Below are 23,351 nucleotides of genomic sequence, written 5' to 3'. Positions count from 1 at the left end.
AAGCTCAGTAGTTATGGAATGTTCTCTTTCCAGACCTGGGCCTGAAATAATGGAAGAAAATACTCACAATGTAATGCAAACAGGAAGCATCACGAGTTCATACTGGGGCTCTCACTGGTCTTTGTGTCTTTAAGTAAATCCCTTCAAGTTAACAATGAAATCAGCTGCTTATTATCTTGGAGAGGAAGGAATGAGAATTTTAACACACACAACACCCCCTCCCCCCGCCCCCCGCCCCCCACACACCCCCCCAGCTCTTGCAGCAGCTCTTGCTTAAATATCACTTCGGGATAATCATAACCTGTGGGCAGATCTTCTTTCCTGTCGGGTTAGTTTCTAACCTGGTCATTCTGCGCTTATTTTTGTCCGTTTCTCCACCCACTTGGGAAAGGCAGGAAGGCAGGCACCGCGCAGCCCCGGAGAACGGTGACTGAGACTCATGGCTTCCTCCCAGCCCTCCTACCCCTGCCAGGAGCCGGAAGGCCTGCACGAGGGCCAGGGTCTCTCCGGGACCCGGGGTCTCCCCCGGGCTTACGTCAGACTGTCGGGGGGCGGGGTAGATGACTGCCTGACTTTCGCCTTCTGCTGTGCAGCAGGAAGGGCCCCCAGGCACGCGGTCCACATCCCCGCGGCTTCCTGGATCTCGGGGCTGGGATGGTGTGTGGGGGTGTAGGTGAGGCTTCCGGGGGTGTGGAGCAGCCAGGTGTGGCTCGCTGGGCGGAGGGGGTGGGCGGGGTCGGCCGGGGCAGGTCTGCTGTGTGCCGAGGCTAAGGGGCGGGCCTTGGCGCCCCTGGAGCTGCCCGGCAACTTTTCCCGGCTCACGCCCGGGAGCGGGAGAGAAGCCCTCGGGACGGCTTCTGGAGAGTCTCAGTGTCCTTGGATCCCCGCGCAAACCCACAGCAGCTCCAGCGCCAGGGCGACGGGCTCAGGATGCGGCCAGGACGGACAGGCGGCACGCCGCTGCAGCTGGTGTTAATGGTCAGTCAAGGTAAGCGACGTCTTTGCTCCTCATCGGTTGCAGGAGGAACCTGCGTGGGTCCCCGGGTGGGGGCACGAGCCAGGAGTTCTGCGCCAGCGAGACGCAGGCGACTTTCGTCTCGGCTCTGATTCCACGTGGACCCAGGCTTCCAGCCTTCCCCGCGGGACGGAGAGGGACTCCTCATCCCAGCTCCGGCTCGCCCCCGCCTGGTGTCCCCATAAGGCGTGTCTCACCCTGTCTGTAAAGCACCTCGAAGTTAACTGGAAGCGCGCTTCGCTCTCAGGCACACACGCAAGCGCACAGAAGCGTGGGGGAGTGGGGATTAGCTGGGCGCCTGCAGTCCGGCTCAGACAGGTGCCCCGCCAGACCCGGACTCCGGGGTTCTGTGCATCCCGACAGCTCGGTCCTGGGAGGTAGCCTGACCCTCAGCGCGATGCCTGGTGGCTTTGCAGGAGCCTGGGAGCCCATTAAGCTTATTTTTCAACCCGGAGCGTGTGACTAATGTCCTCATTTCTCCAGAACGCAGCACTGCTGTGTCTTCCCTTGGGGGACGTAGGAAAACCAAGCGCCTCTTAGATGCTTGGCAGAGGGGAATTCTGCCCTTCTGCCTTCCTCTTATTGTTGTAACGTCGTCTGTTCAACGAATGCAAACTTAGGTCCGGAAAAAGTTTTTTCCACTTTCTCGATCTCTGGCGCTACAACAAAAGAATTACGCGCAGCTGTAGCTCCTAGGGCAAGGCGGTGACAGGCAGGTCCGCCCCTCCCCTGACCCCTTTTTCACTAAGTGGAGAAATGAATCTGGGGGTGCCCAGCTGCGGCGCGACCACAGTCCCTCAAGAGCGCGTTGTCCAAACTTTATCCAGAGCCTCGTGTGTGCTTATTTCAAGAACTTTAGTTTACTTTTGGGGTGGAGTGGGGGAGTCACATTTGTATTTTGTAATTTGAATAGCTAGCAAAAGAAAAAAAAAGTGGTCTCATTTTCAAATGTTTATACCTAGAGGATAATCTTTGCTAAACTGCCCTCCTTTGAGGCGCCAGTTGCTGTCCTTGATCCTGAGAGAAATCTAATGCAGAAGAGCCTTGTAGCCTTTGCTCCAGGTTAGAGAAATAGCAGAAATACAGAAAAATAGCAGAGAAAGAGAAATTGTCCTCACCCCAGCAGAGAATAGGCATCAGTTAGTTTTCTTCTCTAATCCTGGGTCTACTACCTCAGATATTCTCTCCTGGGACCCCAAACATGTTCTTATGGGCCATCAACCCTAATCTAGAGGTTTCAGATAAAGTTACTTTCACCTTGAGATTCAGTCCCTGGAGACCACCACTTTCCTAAGAGCTAATGGACCCTTCAGTCCAAGCTTTTCAGCTCTCTTTAAGTGCCCTTTATTAACATAAGCTATGGAAATATAACATTTTCTTATTTTCGAAGTGTTGAGGCTTGTTCATAACAAAGCAGTGAGAAATAACTTTAAAGGAATGTGGTACTGCAAGGCATAAAGTCAGGTTCAGAGTTTTTTTCCCCCCAGAGTTGGTTAACAAGGACAACTCGACACCTTGCTGCAAGCCAGCAGAGGTGATATAAAATGACATCTGTCCAAACAGTTTGTGTAGTTCCTCCTTCCTCCTGCTCCAGGTATTTCTGTACTCAAGGAACAAGTTTTCTCTTAATTCAGGATGATCGTAATAAAGCTTTCTCATTTGTGATCTGAACCCAAGTTCCCAGGAAAACAGCATCGTTTCTCTGATACCATGCATATCCAATATTAAGGTGAATAATTGAAAGCTCTCAGTTTGTGACAGCTACAGTTTTTTATGGCATGACCCTATCTGTATAAAATTTTTGAGCACCCATCATTATTATACATACATATTTGCAGTTGTTAATAGGTTATATCCATGTATAATTGTTCAATATAAATACCAAAAATTAAAATGTAAAAGTCTCATATGTGTGTGTGTATTTATACATCTAGCATACACTCCAGCATATAAGCCAACCACTATAGAAACTTAAAACCATCAAATCTCATTTTAACACTTAGATTCAGATTGGCTGTCTATAAACATTCTCACAGGTATTTAAGAAAAAGCAGTGCTCTTAGTTTGGTCTCATATTTATCACCTTTCATTGATCTTCCTTGATTTAAGTGCTTGCAATCATTGAAGTGGTAACCAGCAGGTTGAGACTGGAAAAGAAAGACCATAAGAGGCCTGGATAATCCATAAACCAAGGTCCATAGAGGAAAGGGAATGTGATTTTTAAATGCATGACGTCACTTACACTCTCTAGTGTGTTGCTTGGCCAAGGATAATCCTTGCCCCTGGATTCTAGGCCTCATCTTCTGCTATCTCTGGTACCCTGCCCAAGTCACCACTGTCTAATGAATATTTTCAAATCCCTAATTTCCCCTCGGGCTGTAAATATTCTAATTTCCCTCTTAGTAAGCAGGCCCTCCATTAGTATGTGATTTGGCCGCTCTTTCCTCCTGAAACACCGTCCATCCCTGGCTTCTGTTCCCCCTGTTTGTCTCCTATTTTCCTGGCTGTCCTTCCTTAGTCTCCTTCACAGGCTTGGCTCTTTGACCCAGTCCTTGCTGGTGTTCACAGAGTTCCATGCTGGATCCTCTTCCTTCTACTGGTTCTCTTTGGGCCTGCTCCCCATTCAAGTCAGCATCTCCAGCCAGACTCCTCTGCTGAGTTCTGGTTCAGTAAATATCTCCACTTAGGTGACTTCGTGTCCCCAACCAAAGTGGATACCTCTCCTCCTATGTCATCTATTAGTGTTTAATGGCAGCATTATCCTGCAAACATGAAAATCGGGGATCTCTTCCCTTGTTGGCAACCTCACAGCCCATCTCCAAGTTCTATCTGTTGTCCCCAACTCATGTGCCTTCTGCTCCCACCCAGTTCAGACCCTCACTTTTTTGTCTCTGGACCCCTCCTGTTTTTAAGCTGGTTTAACTGGGTGTTGCTTTGTCACCAGGGTTATCTTTCTAAACATTTATCTGTATCCAGTCACCCCCTTGTGTCAAACATTGAGTGGCTGCCCAGATCATGTAACGCAAAGTCCCAATTTTGTGGCATGTCATAAATAAAGTCTTTCACCATCTGACGGCAGCCTTCCTCTTCAGCTTCTTCTCTACTACACCCACCCTGCACACACACACAAGCACACACTGCACATAGGCACATCCACAGTACATACATCCCTGAACCACTCGTACACACCTATGCACACCATTCTGTATTCTGACTGCACTTGATCATACCATATTTGGTATTAGAATATTTTCCAGATTATGTTATTTTGCCTTCACTGCCTTGATGCTTTTTCCCTTTTTCTCTCATCCCTTTGCAACTCACCTTTGTCCTAAGTTAAAAGAGACAACCCCGAGTAAAATGATAAAGTAGGGAAGTTTTTATAATAAAAAGGGAAATTTTAAGTAATCTCTTACTTCCAGGACCTGTCCTCAATGACCTCTCTCCACTCAGCGTCAGCCCCTCAACCACCTTAGGCCACCATCCCATGTGGCAACTCCCTTCCTCCACGACTCTCCATCTACATCTGCCCAGTGTACACTAAGCTTTACTCTCCTAAATACTGGTTCTGGAGCCACTGTTTTGATTCACATTCGTGGAATGAGGCTTAGGATTCAGTTTTTAAGGACTTCCCTGATGGTTCAGCATGTAAAGAATCCTGCTGCAACACAGGAGACACAGGAGATGCGGATCCAATCCTTGGGTCAAGAGGATCCCCTGAGGGAGGAAATGGTAACCCACTCCCAGTATTCTTGCCTGAAAATCCCATGAAAAGAGGAGCCTGCCAGGCTACAGTCCAAAGGGTTGCAGAGAGTCGTACATGATTATGCATGCACGCACACCATGCCATTTGGTATTTAAAAACAATTACTCATACATTTCTGATATACAGCCAGGTTTGGAAGTAATTGCTTAAATACTGCACCTTCTCTTTCCTAACAAATTAAAATTCCAAATTGCCTGTACCACCTTGCTCTGTGGTGACCACCAAGTCAGGTGTATTTCAACACTGAAAGAATGCATCAGGTGAAGTGAATTCCCTCTAAAGTAAGTGCTGACTGCTTCTGTCTTAGTGTGCTGATAGCCCTGGACATATAAAAAAGGAAGAAGCCTGTTAACGTAAAGAGATGAGCATCTAATGGTAGAATTTTAGACATTCAGCAAAATAAAGACCATTCAGTCTGTGTGTCAAAAATAAAGAATTTCTAGTGTATTATCAGCACCATTTGCGTTTCCATTGTGATCACCCTTTCCTATTCTTCATCAAGTACAACAAGACCAACAGCATCCTCTTCTATGGCTGATTCGCTTCCTCTTAGATGACATTAGCCAGCAGCTACTTTCAAGGGGACAGTCACAGAGTTGTTCCCGAATGTTGATTGCTAGAAGTAACAGGTTCGCTTTGATTCATTTTCCTTTCCAACTTCATAGTCATCACCAAGAATGTACTGGTTTAAATACCATGTCTGTCTGTCTCTTTCTGAAAACATATGTAAACCTACTCTACTTCCCCATAATAACTCTCATTTGGGCAAAATGTTCAAGATATGATAAAAAGATATTTCAGCACTCTATCTTTGCCTAAATTTGAAATAACATATCTGCTATTTCAAAAATCACGTCTACTACTCAAACCAACTCAGCTAGACACCCATATTTATTTGAATTTAAGTGATATGTGAAATTAAAAGAGGCTTACTCCTTGGAAGGAAAGTCATGACCAACCTAGATAGCATATTTAAAAGCAGAGACATTACTTTGCCACCAAAGGTCCGTCTAGTCAAGGCTATGGTTTTTCCAGTAGCCATGTATGGATGTGAGAGTTGAACTGTGAAGAAAGCTGAGCGCCAAAGAATTGATGCTTTTGAACTGTGGTGTTGGAGAAGACTCTTGAGAGTCCCTTGGACTGCAAGGAGATCCAACCAGTCCATCCTAAAGGAGATCAGTCCAGAGTGTTCATTGGAAGGACTGATGCTGAAGCTGAAACTCCAATACTTTGGCCACCTCATGCGAAGAGTTGACTCATTGGAAAAGACTCTGATGCTGGGAGAGATTTGGGGCAGGAGGAGAAGGGGACGACAGAGGATGAGATGGTGAGATGGCTAGATGGCATCACCGACTAGATGGACGTGCGTCTGAGTGAAATCTGGGAGATGGTGATGGACAGGGAGGCCTGGAGTGCTGCAATTCATGGGGTCGCAAAGAGTTGGACACGACTGAGTGAGTGAACTGAAGTGATACGTAGGGCCCTTACATGCCAAAAATGTTTGCTCTTATACATTATCAATAAAGCAGCACTTATTCAGAAGAAAATGTTAAAAAATTCAGGAAGAATAGGGAAAATATTTGGGACCAAAAGTATCATCCTGACATATAAATGCTACCATCAAAAGTCATAATCAGCCTTGCTTAGCTTCGGACATTATGGAAAGACTAAACACAGCATAAGAGGGAAAGAACCATGGAAAGCAGTTACTCTAATCAGTAACTCCAAGATGCGGAGTGTGTGTATGCTTTTGTTATGGTAACTAATGATTTACCAGGAGGAGCACACAGAATAATGACTCTAAAGAGAAGAATCTTAAAACCACAAATCCTGAGACAACAATAGGTCTTGTGTATGAAAGTGATCCCTATGATCCCCCTTCTGATGAGATGTAGGTGCTTTGCTGCTCTGGTTACGGTGAATTCCATAAAACTAGTTTTTGATCATATCTTTATGTAACACTTGCTTTATGTAAGGCAGTATGTTGGGTCCAATGTAGAACCATAGGGAACTTGAAACGTGGTCCAGAGAGGTTGTAAGCTGCTTGGAACACATCTGCACGTGAGGGAAAGAACTTGTCTGAGTCCCTGGGAGGAGGCTGCCTAACCAATTTCATACCCTGCCATCCTCCTTTCTGACAGAAGCCCAGTTACTGCGTTAATCTCTCCTCTGCACAACTAGGAGGTAATTGAAGGGTAATTGAACTGAACCAGTGATGGTGGCCCCAGATCTCTTGCTACTATCCGACTTGGACATGGACATATAATGGAATTTTAGCCAATGAGATGTGGAGAAAGCTTTCTGTGTAATTTAAAACTTGCTTTGTTTTTGTTGTCTATGCCTATAACAAAGATATAACTAAGTTTTTATAACATAATGGATGTCATGTGGTTTCATGTAATTAATTGCTGAATAAGTACAGATACATTAATTGCTGAATGAGTGGTACAGATCTGCTCAGGGACTTTGGGAAAGAATTTTTTATTCCTAAGAGAGATACTCTTTAATAAGCATATTGTCAGGTCTAGATGGGAATCTTGTAATAGCCACAGCCATCTTGCAACCATGATGTCAGCTAGCCTGGGGATGAAGCCAACACACTGGCCTAGTGGAAAGAGAGAAAGAAAGCAGGTCCTTGGTACTGACTTTGAGCTCCTGAGTTACTGAAATTTCAAGTGTTCATACCTCTTGGTGTTTTTAAAAATTTCCATGTAATTTGAAACTTGTGTTGTTTCTATTGTGTTGTTTATGCCTATGACATAAACATGTAACATAAGTTTTGATAACATAATAGGTGTCTTACGGTCTCATGTAATTAATTGCTGAATGAGTAGTATACAACTAGATGTTGAATTCAGAGGATGGAGAAATATCACTGAGACATGTTTGAGTATCAAACTCTGGAAAGGCCATCCTAGGGAATAATCGTTACCGTTCAGCTCTGCTGTGAAGTGCTTTGGAGTCCAGTTCTTTTTAAATGACTGTAAGCGAAAATTTATTGTGATCAGGAGTAGGCTCCGTCTCCTAGTTCCTGAGCCAGATGTCTCAGATGCTTGAATAGGAAAGGAGAAGGCCATTATGCCAGGAGCACATTGCTCAAAGTATTCTCAGAAAGTGAGAGCTGGGAGGTGAGCAGGCACTCTACCATGAAAGGCCTTTATAAGTCCTGGCAAGGAGCCTGGAGTTTATTCTGAGGACCGTTGGAGGGCTCTGAAGGGCCTTGAGCAGGGCAGTGATACACTCAGGTTGGCTCCTTGGCAGATCACCCTGGCAGCAGGAGGGGACAGCGGAGTGAATGGTCTCATTTCACCGTTAGAGATGGCAGTGGTCCAAACCCAGATAGCAGCAGTAGGGAAAGATAGCTGGGGACAGATGTGAAAGGAATAAGGATGAATCGACGGGATGTGGTGATTGACTGACAAGAGTGAGAGGCTGTAACACTGACCCCTGGGCTTCTGATGTAAATAATTCAATGTGGGGGGGGGGCATTCACTGGAACAGGGAAGGCTGAAGGAAGGCGGGATCAGAGGAAAGAGAGAGCAGTGCAGGTTGACAGGTTGAGTTTGAGACGGCCAGGTGTACACGTGCAGTTATTAGCTGGTTGTGTGCAGCGGTGTTAGGAACAGGAGCGAGAGTAAAATGGGGACAGAGAGCGAGGAGTCTGGGCATCTGGAGAGGGACTGACGACGTAATGTTGATGAGTCAGATGGAGACAGACTAGCAGGTGACTGGCTACAAGCTGAGGAGCCACCTTAGAGGGTCAGATGAGGAAGTGGAGACAGCAAGGGAGAGAGAAGGCACAGCTGAGGAGGGAAGAAAGGACTGTGGGGACTGGGGCGCCACAGAAGTGTTTCGAGAGCTTGGTCCGCAGGATCAGCTCCTTCCCCTGAGTCAGGCAGGTCTGACGCCTTGGCGAGGGCAGTCTTCACTGACGGACAAAAGCACAACCAGAGTGTTGCGGGCTGAGCAGTCAACCAGAGATGGAGAGTGGGGAGAGTGTCCGGAAGTTTGACAGGAAGAGAGGAGAAAGGAGCTAGAGGACTGAAGTGGGAATGTCTGCTCAAAAACAAACATTGGAAAAACTTGTGTAGACATCGTTATTATGAGGGGTTTTTTCTTTCTTTCTTTTTTTTTATTTGCTTCTGTCACTTACGGTACTGCACGATACCCTTGTAGTTTTGAAATTCACATTGAAGCATCCATTTTTGGCAAGAGCCCATGACGTGAGAGGAGAAGGGGGGAACTGATGTCCGTGAAAAGGATGCTGTCAGGGATAAAGGAGAAGGAGGGGGAAACTGGATGCCCTGTAGCCCCCCTGGACAGATTAGAAACCACAGATGATCACGTGAAGGAAGGCAGAGCAGATTCTGGGCTGTGAAATGGAGAGGATGTTAATTGATGAGAGAAAGGTGAAGCTAACCAAGGCCTGCAGAGAGAAGACTGCAGAGCTACAGGAATCGGCACCTCCCACATCCCAAAGTGGCTGCTTGGGTTAGAGGGAGCTGATGTATATACACTTTTGTTTGCTTCAGAACATATTACTGCATTAAAACAGTTGTAATTAACAAGCTTAGAGCTGTTTTTAGGGTGCATAATATATAAAAATATTCCAATTCTATTAGTAGAATTAAGTTCAGTGCTTCAGTCAGATTTTCTAAAAAAAAAAAAAAAAAACAAATTCTTTTGTAGCTATAGATTTATGTGTCTCCAGTTAAGCTTTTAATGCTTTATTTCTATCTAGCATAATAAAGATCCTCAAAAATATCTTTTGAGAAATCTGAGTCCCATATAGCACAGAGAATTAGTGTCATCTTCAAAAGGTTCTGTTCTTAAAATATTAAAGCCTTTTATTCTGTGTATAACTCAAGTGGTTTTTTTCAAGGCATTTTAAATATTTCCATTAATATAAATTAGAAAAGAAAGCCTACTCCTAATTTTCTTTATTAGTTCAAGGTATTTGTAGTCAAATATTTTATCTAGTCTATGCCTGCCTACTCTTGTACATGTAAATTACACTTACTAACCAGTATAAACTTGAACTGCATATTTTTGTAATGTTTTCAGGATCATTGAATATTGGGACTGTTCATAATTTTCAAATAGGTTTTTCTTCCTTTGAGAGAATGGTCTGTTCTATTGACCAAACAGTTCCTAGAAGATTCCTGCAGTATTATTCTGTGTTTGAAAGAGTAACTGCAATTCCTCTTGTTATTAATTTAAAGAGACTAGAGACAGTTTGTACTACAGAAGCTGTACATAACTCCTGATCATTGAAAGGCTTTCTGTATAAAAATGAGGTTAATATTTAAACAGAGCAATGAAACAAAAGAGAGTCATGGACACTGTATTGTCAGTGTAAGAGACTATTCCATTGTGTTCTGAAGAGCGTGTGCAAAGCCATTGTGTTCATGGATGCCTTGAACGTTGGCAGTTGTCATTCTCCTGATTCATTCAAAGGTGGCCTTTGTTGGTCTTTGTGCAGGCCTGATCTCATTTCCATGGATACCACATAGAAATGCAGACTAAATGCAAGCTGGCTTCTGGTCAATTCAGTCAGATAACTCTATCCCAAATTGTTTACCAGCTTCCTTCAGGTCCTGTAACTAAACAGCCTCTTGGACACTTGTTAAAATATGGACACTGAATTATAAAACCTTTTTGTAACATTTTTCTGAATGTTAGTACATAACATAGATATTTCAGAGTAATTGATTTAGTTTTCTGTGTACTTATTAACATTGTTTTGCAGGGAAGGGGGGACATAGCTTTGAAAATTGAGGTACTTTTATATGCTCTTTATTTTCCTTTATATAAATTGTAATAGCCCAGATTTTAAAAAGTCTTAGCGTCAAATTGAAAGATGGTTAGATAATTTATGTAAATGTCATAGTGTCTTAGTTCTTCAGGTTGCTATAACAAAATGCCACAGACTGGGTAGCTTATAGACAATACAAATGTGTTTCTCACAGTTCTGGAGGCTGAGGAGTTTAAGATCAGGGTGGCAGCAAGGTCACATTGTGGTGAGTGCTCTTTTCCTGGGTCATAGCTGGTGGCTTTTGCCATGTCCTTGTGTGGTGAAAGGGGCTAGGGGCCTCTCTGGAGCCTCTCTTATGAGGTGCTAATCCCCTTCATGAAGGCAAAGCCTGAGTGCCTCCAGAAGGCACCCATCTCCTGGTACCATCATCTTTGAGGATTAGAATTTCAATTTAGGAAGTTTGACAGGACACAGACATTCAGACAATTTAGCATGTAGTAATTGTGAAGTCCCTTTTCTTATTGCAGTATTTAATTTTTGCCCCTAAGATCAGTATCATCTTATTTATTTATTTTTGGCTATGATTCAAGTGAGATGAGAACTTGAAAGTGAAAGTGTTAGTCACTCAGTTGTGTCCCACTGTGACCCCATGGACTGTAGGTTGCCAGGCTCCTCTCCATGGATTTCTCCAGGCAAGCATACTGGAGTGGGTAGCCATTCCCTTCTCCAGGGCATCTTCCTGACCCAGGCATTGAACCTGGCTCTCCTGCATTGCAGCTGGGTTCTTAACCATCTGAACCACCAGGGAAGCCCCAAGATGTGACCTTGGCCCTTTTTAATAGTACAGTTCCATAGTTTCTTACCTTTATCTGTGTTCTCTCTTTCTAAGATGCAATTTAGCCCCTAACTCATATTCTATAAATCCTTTAATCCAATTTAGTTGTCCTTCTCACATGGACCTTTCATAGCAGTTGTCACATTCTATCTCAGTGATCTGTTTACTTGGATTTACATCCTGTAGATCACAAAATCTGAGAAGATAGGAGCCGTGTCTTGTTTTGTTGAATGAATGAAGCATGTATCACAGCTAATGTAGTATGGATTAAACGTACACTTTCTGAATGAATGCCAAGCTGAAAGCTTTCTAGCACTTTCCAGTTTGTATATGCAGAGATCCTTTTATTTACAGGTTTATCCAAACATGCTAAAATATTCCTTTAGTTGATTTTTTTTTCACTTTGACAAAGTTTGTTTGCTTTTGGAATGTTTCTCCTTTGTCTTGAAATGTCAAACTAAGATAGTGCTGTTTACAAATAACAAGATAAAGTATTAAGACAGTGCAGACATCTTTTTTCCCCCTAAAAAGCCCTTTCCTGATCCCCTTTTCTGTTTTCATAAAGCAGCACTATAATTTATCTTCAACTTGACTCTCTCAAGATAGAATTTCAATAATATGAGGTAAATATGTCCATCAAAGTGCTAAACTTGATTAATACTTTAAGTTTATAGCTTCTCTTTATAAAGCAGACTATTTCAATATACTTATAGAAAACGACATACTGATACTCATGTTAACAGAAAAAATATATTTCTTTCTTTTGATATTCGTGTGAAAGTAAATTTTCATAAATATTATCACTGTTTATATGAAAATGACTTGTTTACTCTTTTCACTTATCTTTTGTATGTGCTTTGCCATGTGGTCCTTATATTTAGAACTTTACATTAATACATCCGGCCATGTCATGGTTAACTATTGTCCCATTGTTGGATATTTAGGTTGCTTCCTGTGGGTTTTTTCCCTCTATTGCAAGTAATGTGGCTATAAATATCATTGTATGAGAAGTTTTTTCTTTCTTTTTCCTTTTGGACAATTTCCAAAAGCAACATTACTGGATCAAAACTTATCTTTATTTTTTAGCTCTTCTTGCATACTGAACACTGTGGTCATCCGTAGTGTGTGATTTTTCACCACTTTTCCCAATATTAGACTTTCATTTATTTTTTGTAGGTTTTTTTAAACTTCTTATAGTTTGGTGAATGTAAACTGGTGCTTCATATTTACTTTAATTCTCATTCTTTATATTCATCAGAGTACATTTTAAGTTACAGTTTTAAACTGTCTATCTTTTGAAAAATATATTAGAGTGGGATATTCTAGTTAGTCCTAGAAGAAGCCTCACGAGATCATCTGGTATTGCCAATAAATATCTCATCTTTACAATAACTAGCTTTTGAAAATGACTGAAATCCAGGACTCCAACCTGGAGTCTATCATTTCAAGATAGCCTTCACAATTTCTTCTGAAAATTTCTTTGAGAAACTTCTCCTTGTCCCCTACTTCCAAAATGGATTCTAATCCGTTTTCGCTTGAGGAGTTGTAGTCATGTAGTTCAGATTTCCATGCTTCTGTATGTCAGAATACTTTAGAGAGAAATAAAAGACATTCTGTTTGCCAAAGCACTTGACTTTGAGTCTCTGAAGATTGTTCTGGTTAGCTGTTGCCGTGTAACCAATCACCCTAAAACTTAGTGGCTTAAAATGATGACCATCATTTGTTACCTCTGATGGTTTCTTGCATAGGACTTTGAGAAGAGCTTGGCTGGGCCTTTCTGGCTTGAGGTCCCTCATGTGGTTACTGTCAGAGGGTAGGCAGCTCTCTCTTCACGTGGTTCCATCAAGCACGTGGTTTCTCCAGCACGGCACTCTCTGGGTGGCCTGATTTCTTATTGGGCAACTCAGGGGTCCCAAGGCAAGTGTCCCTCTCAAAAGTGGCAGAAACTGCATGATCTTTTCTAACCTAGACTCAGAAATCAGGCAACTGCGTCTATTCATCAAAGAAATTACCAAACGACACCTAGATTGTAGGGGAGATTTACTCAGCATCTTGATGGGAAGAGCCTCAAGTCAGTCCCAGACATGTTTTAAAACCACCGCAATGACTTAATCAGCTTAATGGTGTTTATAAGACCATTGATTGTTTAGATCCATCACTTCAGCATTATTGGCATGTGAGACTAGGTAACTGTTTGGGGGCATGGAGCAGTAGGGGTGGCAGGAGGGGCTGTCCTGTGTACTTTAGGATGCTGAGTGACATCCCTGGTCTCTACCCACTAACTGCCAGTAGACACTCCCTTTCCCCACGATGGTATGACAACCAAAAATATGCCCAGACATTACCAAAGGGCCCCCGAGGGACAAAACTGCTCCCAGCTGAGAACCCTTAATATATTAAACAAACATGTTCATGGCATCATGGGAGGAGCTCCACCTCTGAGGAGCAGATTTCAATTTTATTGCCATTTTTCTGGATGACTTTGGATAAGTCATAGGCAAACTATTCCCAACCTTGCTGGGTCACTGGGAGGATCAAATGGAATTGTGAACAGAAAAGTATTTTGCACACTGTAAAAGCAGATATAATGTTACATTTTAGAATTTATATCCTAGGTATTCATGCTTTTCATCACCATTCATTATTTGAAGGGTCCTCAATGCAGTGCCTATCATTGGGCGGTAGAGTGTCAGACACTGGCGGAAATAGAGGATTCAAAGTAGCCCCCCAGGCCCTCTGCTTTCCATTTCTAATGTCACTTGTGGAAGAGAATCTAGATCCTTACTGAAAATAAAATTTAACACTCAAAACAAAGACTTTTAAGAAAAAACTGCATTTTTCTTTCTTAATGAAAGCAGGAGAATGTTACACTGCTGTATTTCAGAAGCAGTTTTAAGGGTCATTTTATGCTTTTGGCTTTGCACTGCTTTTTTTTTTCTTTTAAGCACTATAGCTATAAGCCAAACACTGTAGAGCTTAAATCTCTCTATGGAATAAATGTGTGGTACTTTTCAAAGGGCCTATAATTTCTAAGTTTAGCCACTTTATTATTTTTTTGAGAGGAAGGGGGAAGGATTTTCTAACTTCTTTCCACAGTATTGTCCTTTCAGCATGAAGACAATACTATTGAGAATGATTTCCTGTAATTTTGTACATGTTCAAGGATCTAATGCGACCTATGCCCATTTTCTGTTGTCATACATATTCTAGGTAATGATTAACTACACTTGAGAATTTGAAGTCTGTTTTCTTAGTTTCAAAGTCAGGGTCTGAGTAACCCATTTCCTGCATCCGTGGCTTCCTGGAGGGTCCAGGGGCTGATAATGTTTTCTTGGCCCTCATGGTGAGTGTGTGTCAGCAAATTGCAGGCACGCTGCCCTCCTACCCATTACACAGCAGTTCTCAGAAACTTAAATGGAAACTTATTCAGGATATGCTTTTCATGTCAGAGGTGAAAGTGGGATCACAAACTGACATGCCTTTTTAAAATTTCTCAAAAAAGATGCGATTGTCAGTAACATATAATGAATGATATTAATAGTAAAAATAATCACAAAAGCAAGCTATCTTTACTAAGTGCACATCGTGTGCTGGACACTGGGTTGAGAATTTTATTCTATTCTCTCTGATCACAATAAAGTAGGCTTATAGATTGGGTCTATTTCAAAGAAGCAGCAGTGGCTTATAGAAGATGAATAGCTTGTCCAAGGTCACAGAGCTATTCCAATATCAGAGGCCAAGCTTTTTAGACTCTACAAAGTCCTGTTGGTCTTGTCCAATATGTGGAGTTTTCAGTTAAAAAAAAAATTCTTATACTTACAACATTGGCATAGTTCTGCCACTTCGTCACTCCAAAATAGAGTCAGTCTTCTTTTTAGGATTCTCCTAAAGCCAGGTAAAAAGTAAAGTTAAATGTTCTCTAAAATTCTAAATAGAAAATGAAACATGTGTGTATATTTTTATATACAATCCACTCCAGTATTCTTGCCTGGGAAATCCCACAGATGGAGAACCCTGGTGGGCTACAGTCCATGGGATTGCTAAGGGTCAGGCATGACTTAGAGACTACACAACAACAAATGTATGCCCATATCTGTATACACATGTGTTAATCTATCTTTTAATCCTTCTTCTCAGAAGGACTGTATCTCAAAACGTATCTTTTCAATAACGTGATTTCAAGCATCTTTCTTTGAATTAGTCTAGAACTTATATTTGTTAATGAACCAGGTCTTTACTTATCTCCCATTGTATGCATAACTTCTTCCTATTTGGAACCAGTCTGTGTTCCATGTCCAGTTCTAACTGGTTCCAAATAGGAAAAGGAGTATGTCAAGGCTGTATATTGTCATCGTGCTTATTTAACGTATATGCGGAGTACATCATGAGAAACGCTGGGCTGCATGAAGCACAGCTGGAATCAAGATTGCTGGGAGAAATATCAATAACCTCAGATATGCAGATGATACCACCCTTATGGCAGAAAGTGAAGAACTAAAGAGCCTCTTGATGAAAGTCAAAGAGGAGAGAGGAAAAAGTTGGCTTAAAGCTCAGCATTCAGAAAATAAAGATCATGGCATCTGGACCCATCATTTCATGGCAAATAGATGGGGAAACAGTAGAAGCAGTAACAGACTTTATTTTGGGGGGCTCCAAAATCACTGCAGATGGTGACTACAGCCATGAAATTAAAAAATTCTTACTCCTTGGGAGAAGAGTTATGACCAACCTAGACAACATATTAAAAAGCAGAGACATTACTTTGCCAACAAAGGTCTGTCTAGCCAAGGCTATGGTTTTTCCAGTAGTCATGTATGGATGTGAGAACTGGACTGTGAAGAAAGCTGAGCACCAAAGAATTGATGCTTTTGAACTATGGTATTGGAGAAGACTCTTTAGAGTCCCTTGGACTGCAAGGAGATCCAACCAGTCCATCCTAAAGGAAATCAGTCCTGAATATTCATTGGAAGGACTGATATTGAATCCGAAACTCCAATACTTTGGCCACCTGATGTGAAGAGCTGACTCACTGGAAAAGACCCTGTTGCTGGGAGGGATTGGGGGCAGGAGGAGAAGGGGATGACAGAGGATGAGATGGTTGGATGGCATCACCGACTCAATGGATATGAGTTTGGGTAAACTCTGGGAGTTGGTCATGGACAGAGAGGTCTGGTGTGCTGCAGTCCACGGTTCACAAAGAGTCATACATGACTGAGTGACTGAACTGAACTAAACTGATGCATAACTTATTGTTAGTTGGAAAGGTGAAACAATCAGCAGTCATTCTGTTAATTCAACTGATTTTTATTGATCTACAATCATGTAGATACTCCAAGTACTGGCAAATATAACACTGAACAGAACAGGTAAAGCACCTACTTTTAGGGACAAAGGCAGATAAAACAAGTGAAGCTTAAGCATCAGGACCCTCACTTCAGGCCTGTTTCCATGTATTCACGTCTGATATTTTTAGTACATGTGTGAAAGTTCAGATCATTTTCTCCTTCATACCCTAACATATTTCAACAAAGACATCAACAACAAACTGGTTGATAAATGTCATCAGTTCAAAAAGTTTCTGGATTAATCCCTGTAAAAGAAAATTTGAAGTGCCTTGAAATATTATAGCTTCTGTATCATACCGGGGGGCTTCCCTGCGGGCTCAGATGGTAAAGAATCTGCCGGCAATGCAGGTGACCCGGGTTTGATCCCTGGGTTGGAAAGATCCCCAGGAGGAGGAAATGACAACTCATTCCAGTATTCTTGCCTGGAGAATCCCATGGACCGAGGAGCCTGATGGGCTACAGTCGTTGGGGTCACAGAGTCGGACGACGGAGTAACTAGTGCGTGCATACACGCACACACACACAAGATACTGGATAACAATCCTGAATATTTACCTGACATACAAATAAGGTATTATGGAAATGAAAGAAACTTTTTAAACTGTAAATAATAATAATTTTAAACCTTCAATTTACCATGCCAAAAAAATGAAATACTTTTTAAAGAATACAATTTCACACAGTTATCAAGTGAAGAGGTGCTCAAAAGATGCAGAGCCAAGGCAAAAGATATTACAGGAATATGTCAGGCAATCAGTAAAATGTATGGTTTTTTAAAATATTTTTCAGTTTTTAAAACTAGCTTGCTAGGATTACTTTTCTTATTATAAATAGGTATTTAATTTTATATCTGAATGTGTTCTACAATTTTTAAATTTTTTCCTATGGAGACATTCTGCCTCAAATTGTTGAAGTGTCAACCCCTATAAAACTTAACTCTTCAAATATAGATTCTAATAAGGTTGGCAAACAAATGAAAAAGATAAATATTTGTATATAACATATGAGATAAAGCTCTATTAAGAAAAAAATAGCACAGTAAGGGGATCTGAAAATGCTGCGTAGGTAGTGGGAAATGGAAAGTTATTTTTAACTTGGGATTATATTATGTCTTTTGCTATATAACAAATTACCATACCTAGGGCAATTTAATATACATTTATTGCCTTATCATTTGGGTGAGTCAGGAATTTGGGCATGGCTTCACTGGGATCCTCTGCTTCAGAATCTCTCATAAGACTGCAGTCAAAGGTGCTGGCTTAAGGGGCAGGGGTCTCATCTGAATGCTTAACTGAGGAAGGATCCACTTCTGCTCATTTTTAATTGTTGGCAGAATTAATCTTGTCTGGGGCTGTTAACCGAGTGCCTCAATTCCCCATTGGTTCTCAGCTGAAGGCTGCCTTCTATTCCTTGCCCTCTGGGCCTCTCTGTTTTGTCAACAAATGATAACATCTGCTAGCAAGATAGAAGTTATAATTCTATGTCATATAAATACAAAAGTAATACTCTATGATATTTGATTCTACATTTCAAATCTTCATCTCAGTTGGTTTGAAGTCGCAGATCCTGCCCTCAAGGGAAGAGGATCACACCGAAGTGCGGATAGCAGGAAATGGGGCCCACTGGGGACCTGCTGACCATCACAGCTGATGAGGAAAGGCAGCTCTGATAGACTGGCGTTTGATGCAGAAACAGGAAGCTCTCTGGGAACAGGGTTCCACACAGAAGGGACAAAACAAAAGGACAAAAGTCAGGGTGAGTTTAAGGAAGAGCCAGGTGAGTGAGCTAAAAAGGTAGGGTAGGAGGTGAGGTCAGACAGGATGGGGAGACAACGATTGCATAACTGTTGAGACAAAGCGTACACAGGAGAACAGTATAACATTTCAAGATAGTACATCACAATAAGAGATGCAAATGGTGAGTTAGAAGAAGAGTGTGCAGGCTAAAATGATAGGGGAAAACCAAAAGTCTATAGAGAAATGGCCTGTGAACAGAGATGTAACTAAAGAAAAACTAACTTCAGTTGTGTCTGCTGTCTCCATACATGGCCTCGAGATGTGTCAGGCCTATCGTGTTAATGAGCAAGCTATTCCACAGGCCCTGACTTGCTAAATGGACACAAATGCTGTTCTGAGGAGGGAAAGGAAGATACAGGAGTTTCTCCTTTCATATAAAAGGAGTTTAATGTTAAAATAGAAAGTGAATTGATGAGCTGGTACCCCAGTACTTCACCCCATCCTCTCGGCCACTGGGAGCCAGTGAGTCTGCCAAATAGCAGCTCATCCTCCAACATCATTGTGAAAAAAAAAAGAATTTATTGAGTTGTTAGGAAGCACTAAGTCATAATAAACGGACTTAAGAAGCAATTGCTATAGACTTTTGAAGATGTTGATTGCCTGCAAGGTCAACAATTGTAAAAGGACATCAAAATCACCTAACAATGTGCCACAATACTCTGATACTTGATATGTTTGCTTTGTCACAAAAAAATGACTTGTATTTTTTTGTACAATATATGAACTTTAAAAGATATAAACTTGAATTAGTATATATCTGTTTTGTATATGTGCATCTGTATATGACAGGCTTGTCTTTGAAACATAGCATAGAAAACTGAAAATGTCTGATATCAATATAATCCTATTCCCCCCGTCTTAGTCTGCTGTAGTTGCTGCCAAAACAAGATACACCTGAATGGGTGGCTTTAACAACAGGAATTTATTTTCTCATGGTTCTGGAGATCGTATTAATATTCCAAGATCAAGGGACCCTTAGGGTTGGTTTCTGATGATGCCACTCTTCCTGGCTTGTAGACTTCTGGCTGCGTCCTCAATGTGACCTTTCCTCTGTATGTACATGGAGAATGAGAGATCTAGTGTCTCTTCCTCTTCTTAGATGAACACCCGTCCTATAAAACTAGGTTCTTTATGATCTCTTTTAACCCAATTATTGGCTGGGATGGATGGCGCAGTGCCTACCATAGCAAACTCCGCTAAGTCGCTTCAGTTGTGTCTCCTTGTGACCTTGTGGACTGTAGCCCACCAGGCTCATCTGTCCATGGAATTTTCCAAGAACACTGGAATGGGTTGCCGTTTCCTACTCCAGGGGATCTTCCCGACCCAGAAATTGAACCTGCATCTCCTGTGGCTCCTGTATTGCAGGCAGATTCTTTACCACTGAGCCACCCAGGAAGCCCAACCCAATTGTTAATGCCTCCTTAAAGGTCCTATCTTCATATATAGTTACATTAGGAATTAGGGTTTCAATGTGGGAATCTGAGGAAGATACAACTCATCCATAACACCCCCTAAAACTTAACTGCATAGTGATACATTCATTTCTGCAGGGAGGTGATACACATATTTTTTTTAATATGAATGCAGAGTAATTCAGAGAAGGCAATGGCAACCCACTCCAGTACTCTTGCCTGGAAAATCCCATGGAAGGACGAGCCTGGTGGGCTGCAGTCCACGGGTTCGCGAAGAGTCGGACACGACTGAGCGACTTCACTTTCACTTTTCACTTTGATGCATTGGAGAAGGAAATGGCAACCCACTCCAGTGTTCTTGCCTGGAGAATCCCAGGGACGGGGGAGCCTGGTGGGCTGCCGTCTATGGGGTCGCACAGAGCTGGACACGACTGAAGCGACTTAGCAGCAGCAGCAGAGTAATTATCACATAAATTAATTACGTGCACACACCACTGAAAAAAAAGTGGCCATAAAATTGCAAAGCAGAACAAATTATGAAATCATGGCCCAGACATCAGCTGAAGCCCCTTTGCTTCTTAAAATTGAAAGATACTTCTTTTGAATCCCTATTCCACCCTTGTAGGAAAATACATTGCTCCCCTAAGATTTGTCTGAACCCCCAGGAGACATCCATTTTCATTGTCATTCAGTCCTCAGTATACAGACCGGGGAGTGTTTCTTCTCTACTCTGACAGGCCTGCTCTTTGGTTTTATCCTATGTACAAGCAAATACATTAGCCCATTGCCGTTTCATGGACGCCGACAGATGACATGAGATTCCTGAGTTAGAGAGCAAGGACTTTATTACTCACAGCATGCAGGCAGTGCGAGCATGTTTACACCAGTTCCCCTTGTGCTTCCCCATGAAGGCTCACAAGGGCCACGGGAGGGGGTCCAAACGGAAGCCTGCACGCTCAGTAGGCTGCACTATGAGAGAGGAAAAGTAAATTTGGTGACCTGCTGTTTTACAGCAAGAAGTCAGCACACCCTTTCTTTTTGTCCTGGAGAGTGAGATTACCTCGCCCTCAAGGCTTCTCACTACAAACACAACCCAGGCAGACCTCTGTCTGGACTTTGCATTGCTGGCAGACCCACTGTATTGAGTTGAATGGTAGTCCCCCCAAAGATATTTCTACGTCCCAGTCTCTCAAATCTGTGAATATTACCTTATATAGACTGAGAGGCTTTGAACCTGAGGCTTTGAAGGTTGCCTCAGGAGGATGTTGGTAGGAACATGAACATCAAAGCCACTTGCAGTGAGGGCTCACAAAGAAATGAGGAGCGTGTTGCTGGAGACTGGAGGAAAGGTGACCCCGGTTTTATAGTGGCAGAAAGTTTGGTCTGATTGTGTCCTCCTGTTGTGTGGGAAGTTTTTAAGCAATGAACTTAGACATTTAGCTGAGGAGATTTCCGAGCAAAATGTTGAAGGGGCAGCCTGCCTTTTTCCCTTGTTGAATGTAGTGAAGTGCAAGAGAAAAGATAAATTGAGGAAAGTATTAAACGAAAAAGAACAGCACTGGATTTCCGTGGTGGTCCAGTGGTTAAGAATCCACCAGCCGATGCTGGAGACATGGGTTCGATCCCTGTTCAGGAATATTCCACATGCAGCAGGGCGACTAAGCCTGAGCCACAATTACTGAGACTGTGTGCCTCAGCCTCGGAAGCCTGTGCACTCTAGATCCCATGCTCCACGACAAGAGAAGCCACCGCCACGAGAAGGCTGCACACCACGAGAGAGTAGCCCCTGCTCACTGCAACTAGAGAAAGGCCTCACAGCAATGAAGACCCAGAGCAGCCAAAAATTAATGAATTAATTAATTTTCAAAAAGAGCAGTACTTAATAAGAAATTCTCAGCCTATATCCATAGTTGTTTTAAAAAGCAAACATTAGGAGACTGATTGTTAGGAGAGAATGCTCTGAAGAGAAGGCCAAGGGTGTGGTAGGAAAATGTTTTGCTGAATGGATTCGGCGTGTGATTCCTGGATCCTCTCAACCATCTCACAGAGGCCAGGAAGTGAGAAAGAGTTATCCAGGAAAGGTCTGTGGAGAGCCCTCTTGTCTAATGGCACAGATCCCCATGACATATACAAGAGACCTACTAGGTTTATAGAAATGTTGTCTCAGCAGAAATGCTACTCTCAGACTGAAGGGGAAAGAAAAGCAGAGGCTAGTAGAGCTATTGCAGGCCCAGAGGATGCAGCCTTGACTAATAGAGGGTTATTTTCAGACCTTTTAACCTAATAGAATTTGACCTGCTATGTTAAACTTTCTTGGTACCATTGACTCCTTTATTCCTTCAAATCTCTCCTTTTAAATGGAAAGTTCTATCACATATTTTTACACCATCCTTTTTCAGATGCAGAGAACTTATTCTTGAGGTTAATAGACGCCCAGATTGGGAGAAATCTACCCTAAGATAGACCGTACCTGGAGTTTCACCCATCCCTGATCTAGATGAAAGAGTTTCTCCTGGACTCTTCAGCCCAGTTCTGCGGGGAACCTTTGCTGTCCCCTAAGAGAGGTTCTCTATATCTTGGTGACAGCTGCACCTTTCTGCTGTCCTTGCAATGCTCAGCTCACTGCCCTGTGCCCCTGCTCCCACCAATACCTCTGCAGCTTCTGAGGACCAGTCCACCAGGCATAGGGTAGAGGTGTGCTCCATGCCCTCAGAGCAGTGACAGCCTGTACTGGCACTTTAACAGAGATGCAGGCCTTGGAGTTCATGTGTACGAGTAATGTGGATTTTATTTTTTATTGAGATATAATTGACATATAATATTAGCTTCAAGTGTATAGTGCAGTGATTTTTAAAAAAAATTTTGATTGGAGTATACTTGACTTACAGTGTTATGTTTCTTTGTTACAGCAAAGTAAATCAGTTATGCAAATATATATATTTTTTCAGGTTCTTTTTCATATAGGTTATTACAGAACATTGAGTAGAGTTCCCTGTGCCGTACAGTGAGTCCTTATAATATAGTCGTATTTATATGTTGGTGCTTCCCAGGTAGCACTAGTGGTAAAGAACCTGCCTGCCACTGCAGGAGATGCAGGTTTGATCCCTGGGTGGGGAAGATCCCCTGGAGGTAGGGCACAGCAACCCACTCCAGTCCTCTTGCCTGGAAATCCCATGTTCAGAGAAGCCTGGTGGGCTATAGTCCTTAGGGTTGCAAAAAGTCAGACACAACTGAAGCAACTTAGCACAGCATAGCAAAGCACAGTGTGTATAAATTAATCCAAATCTCCCAATTTATCACTCCCCGCCGCCACATTTTCTTTGGTAACTGTAAGTTTGATTTTGAGATCTTTGAGTTGTTTCTGTTTTGTAAATAAGTTTATTTGTATCATTTTTATTAAATTCCATATATAAGTAACATCATATGA

The 23,351-nt window shown here is 42.4% G+C and overlaps 1 protein-coding gene across 1 annotated transcript in view; it reads left to right on the top strand.

Moving 5' to 3' along the window:
• Positions 1 to 252: 252 nt before the first annotated feature.
• The window catches only part of ITGA2 (integrin subunit alpha 2), a 109,143-nt gene continuing 86,044 nt past the window's right edge, over positions 253 to 23,351 (top strand). Inside the window, exon 1 of the mRNA XM_069556563.1 lies at positions 253 to 988. Coding sequence (XP_069412664.1) covers positions 931 to 988 — 58 coding nt within the window. The 5' untranslated portion in view covers positions 253 to 930. The remainder of the gene's footprint in view (positions 989 to 23,351) is intronic.

Source organism: Ovis canadensis, chromosome 16 (assembly GCF_042477335.2).
Source record: "Ovis canadensis isolate MfBH-ARS-UI-01 breed Bighorn chromosome 16, ARS-UI_OviCan_v2, whole genome shotgun sequence".
Taxonomy (NCBI): Eukaryota; Metazoa; Chordata; class Mammalia; order Artiodactyla; family Bovidae; genus Ovis; species Ovis canadensis.
Note: the sequence above shows the minus strand (reverse complement) of the source record. Positions and strands in the feature narration are given on the sequence as shown.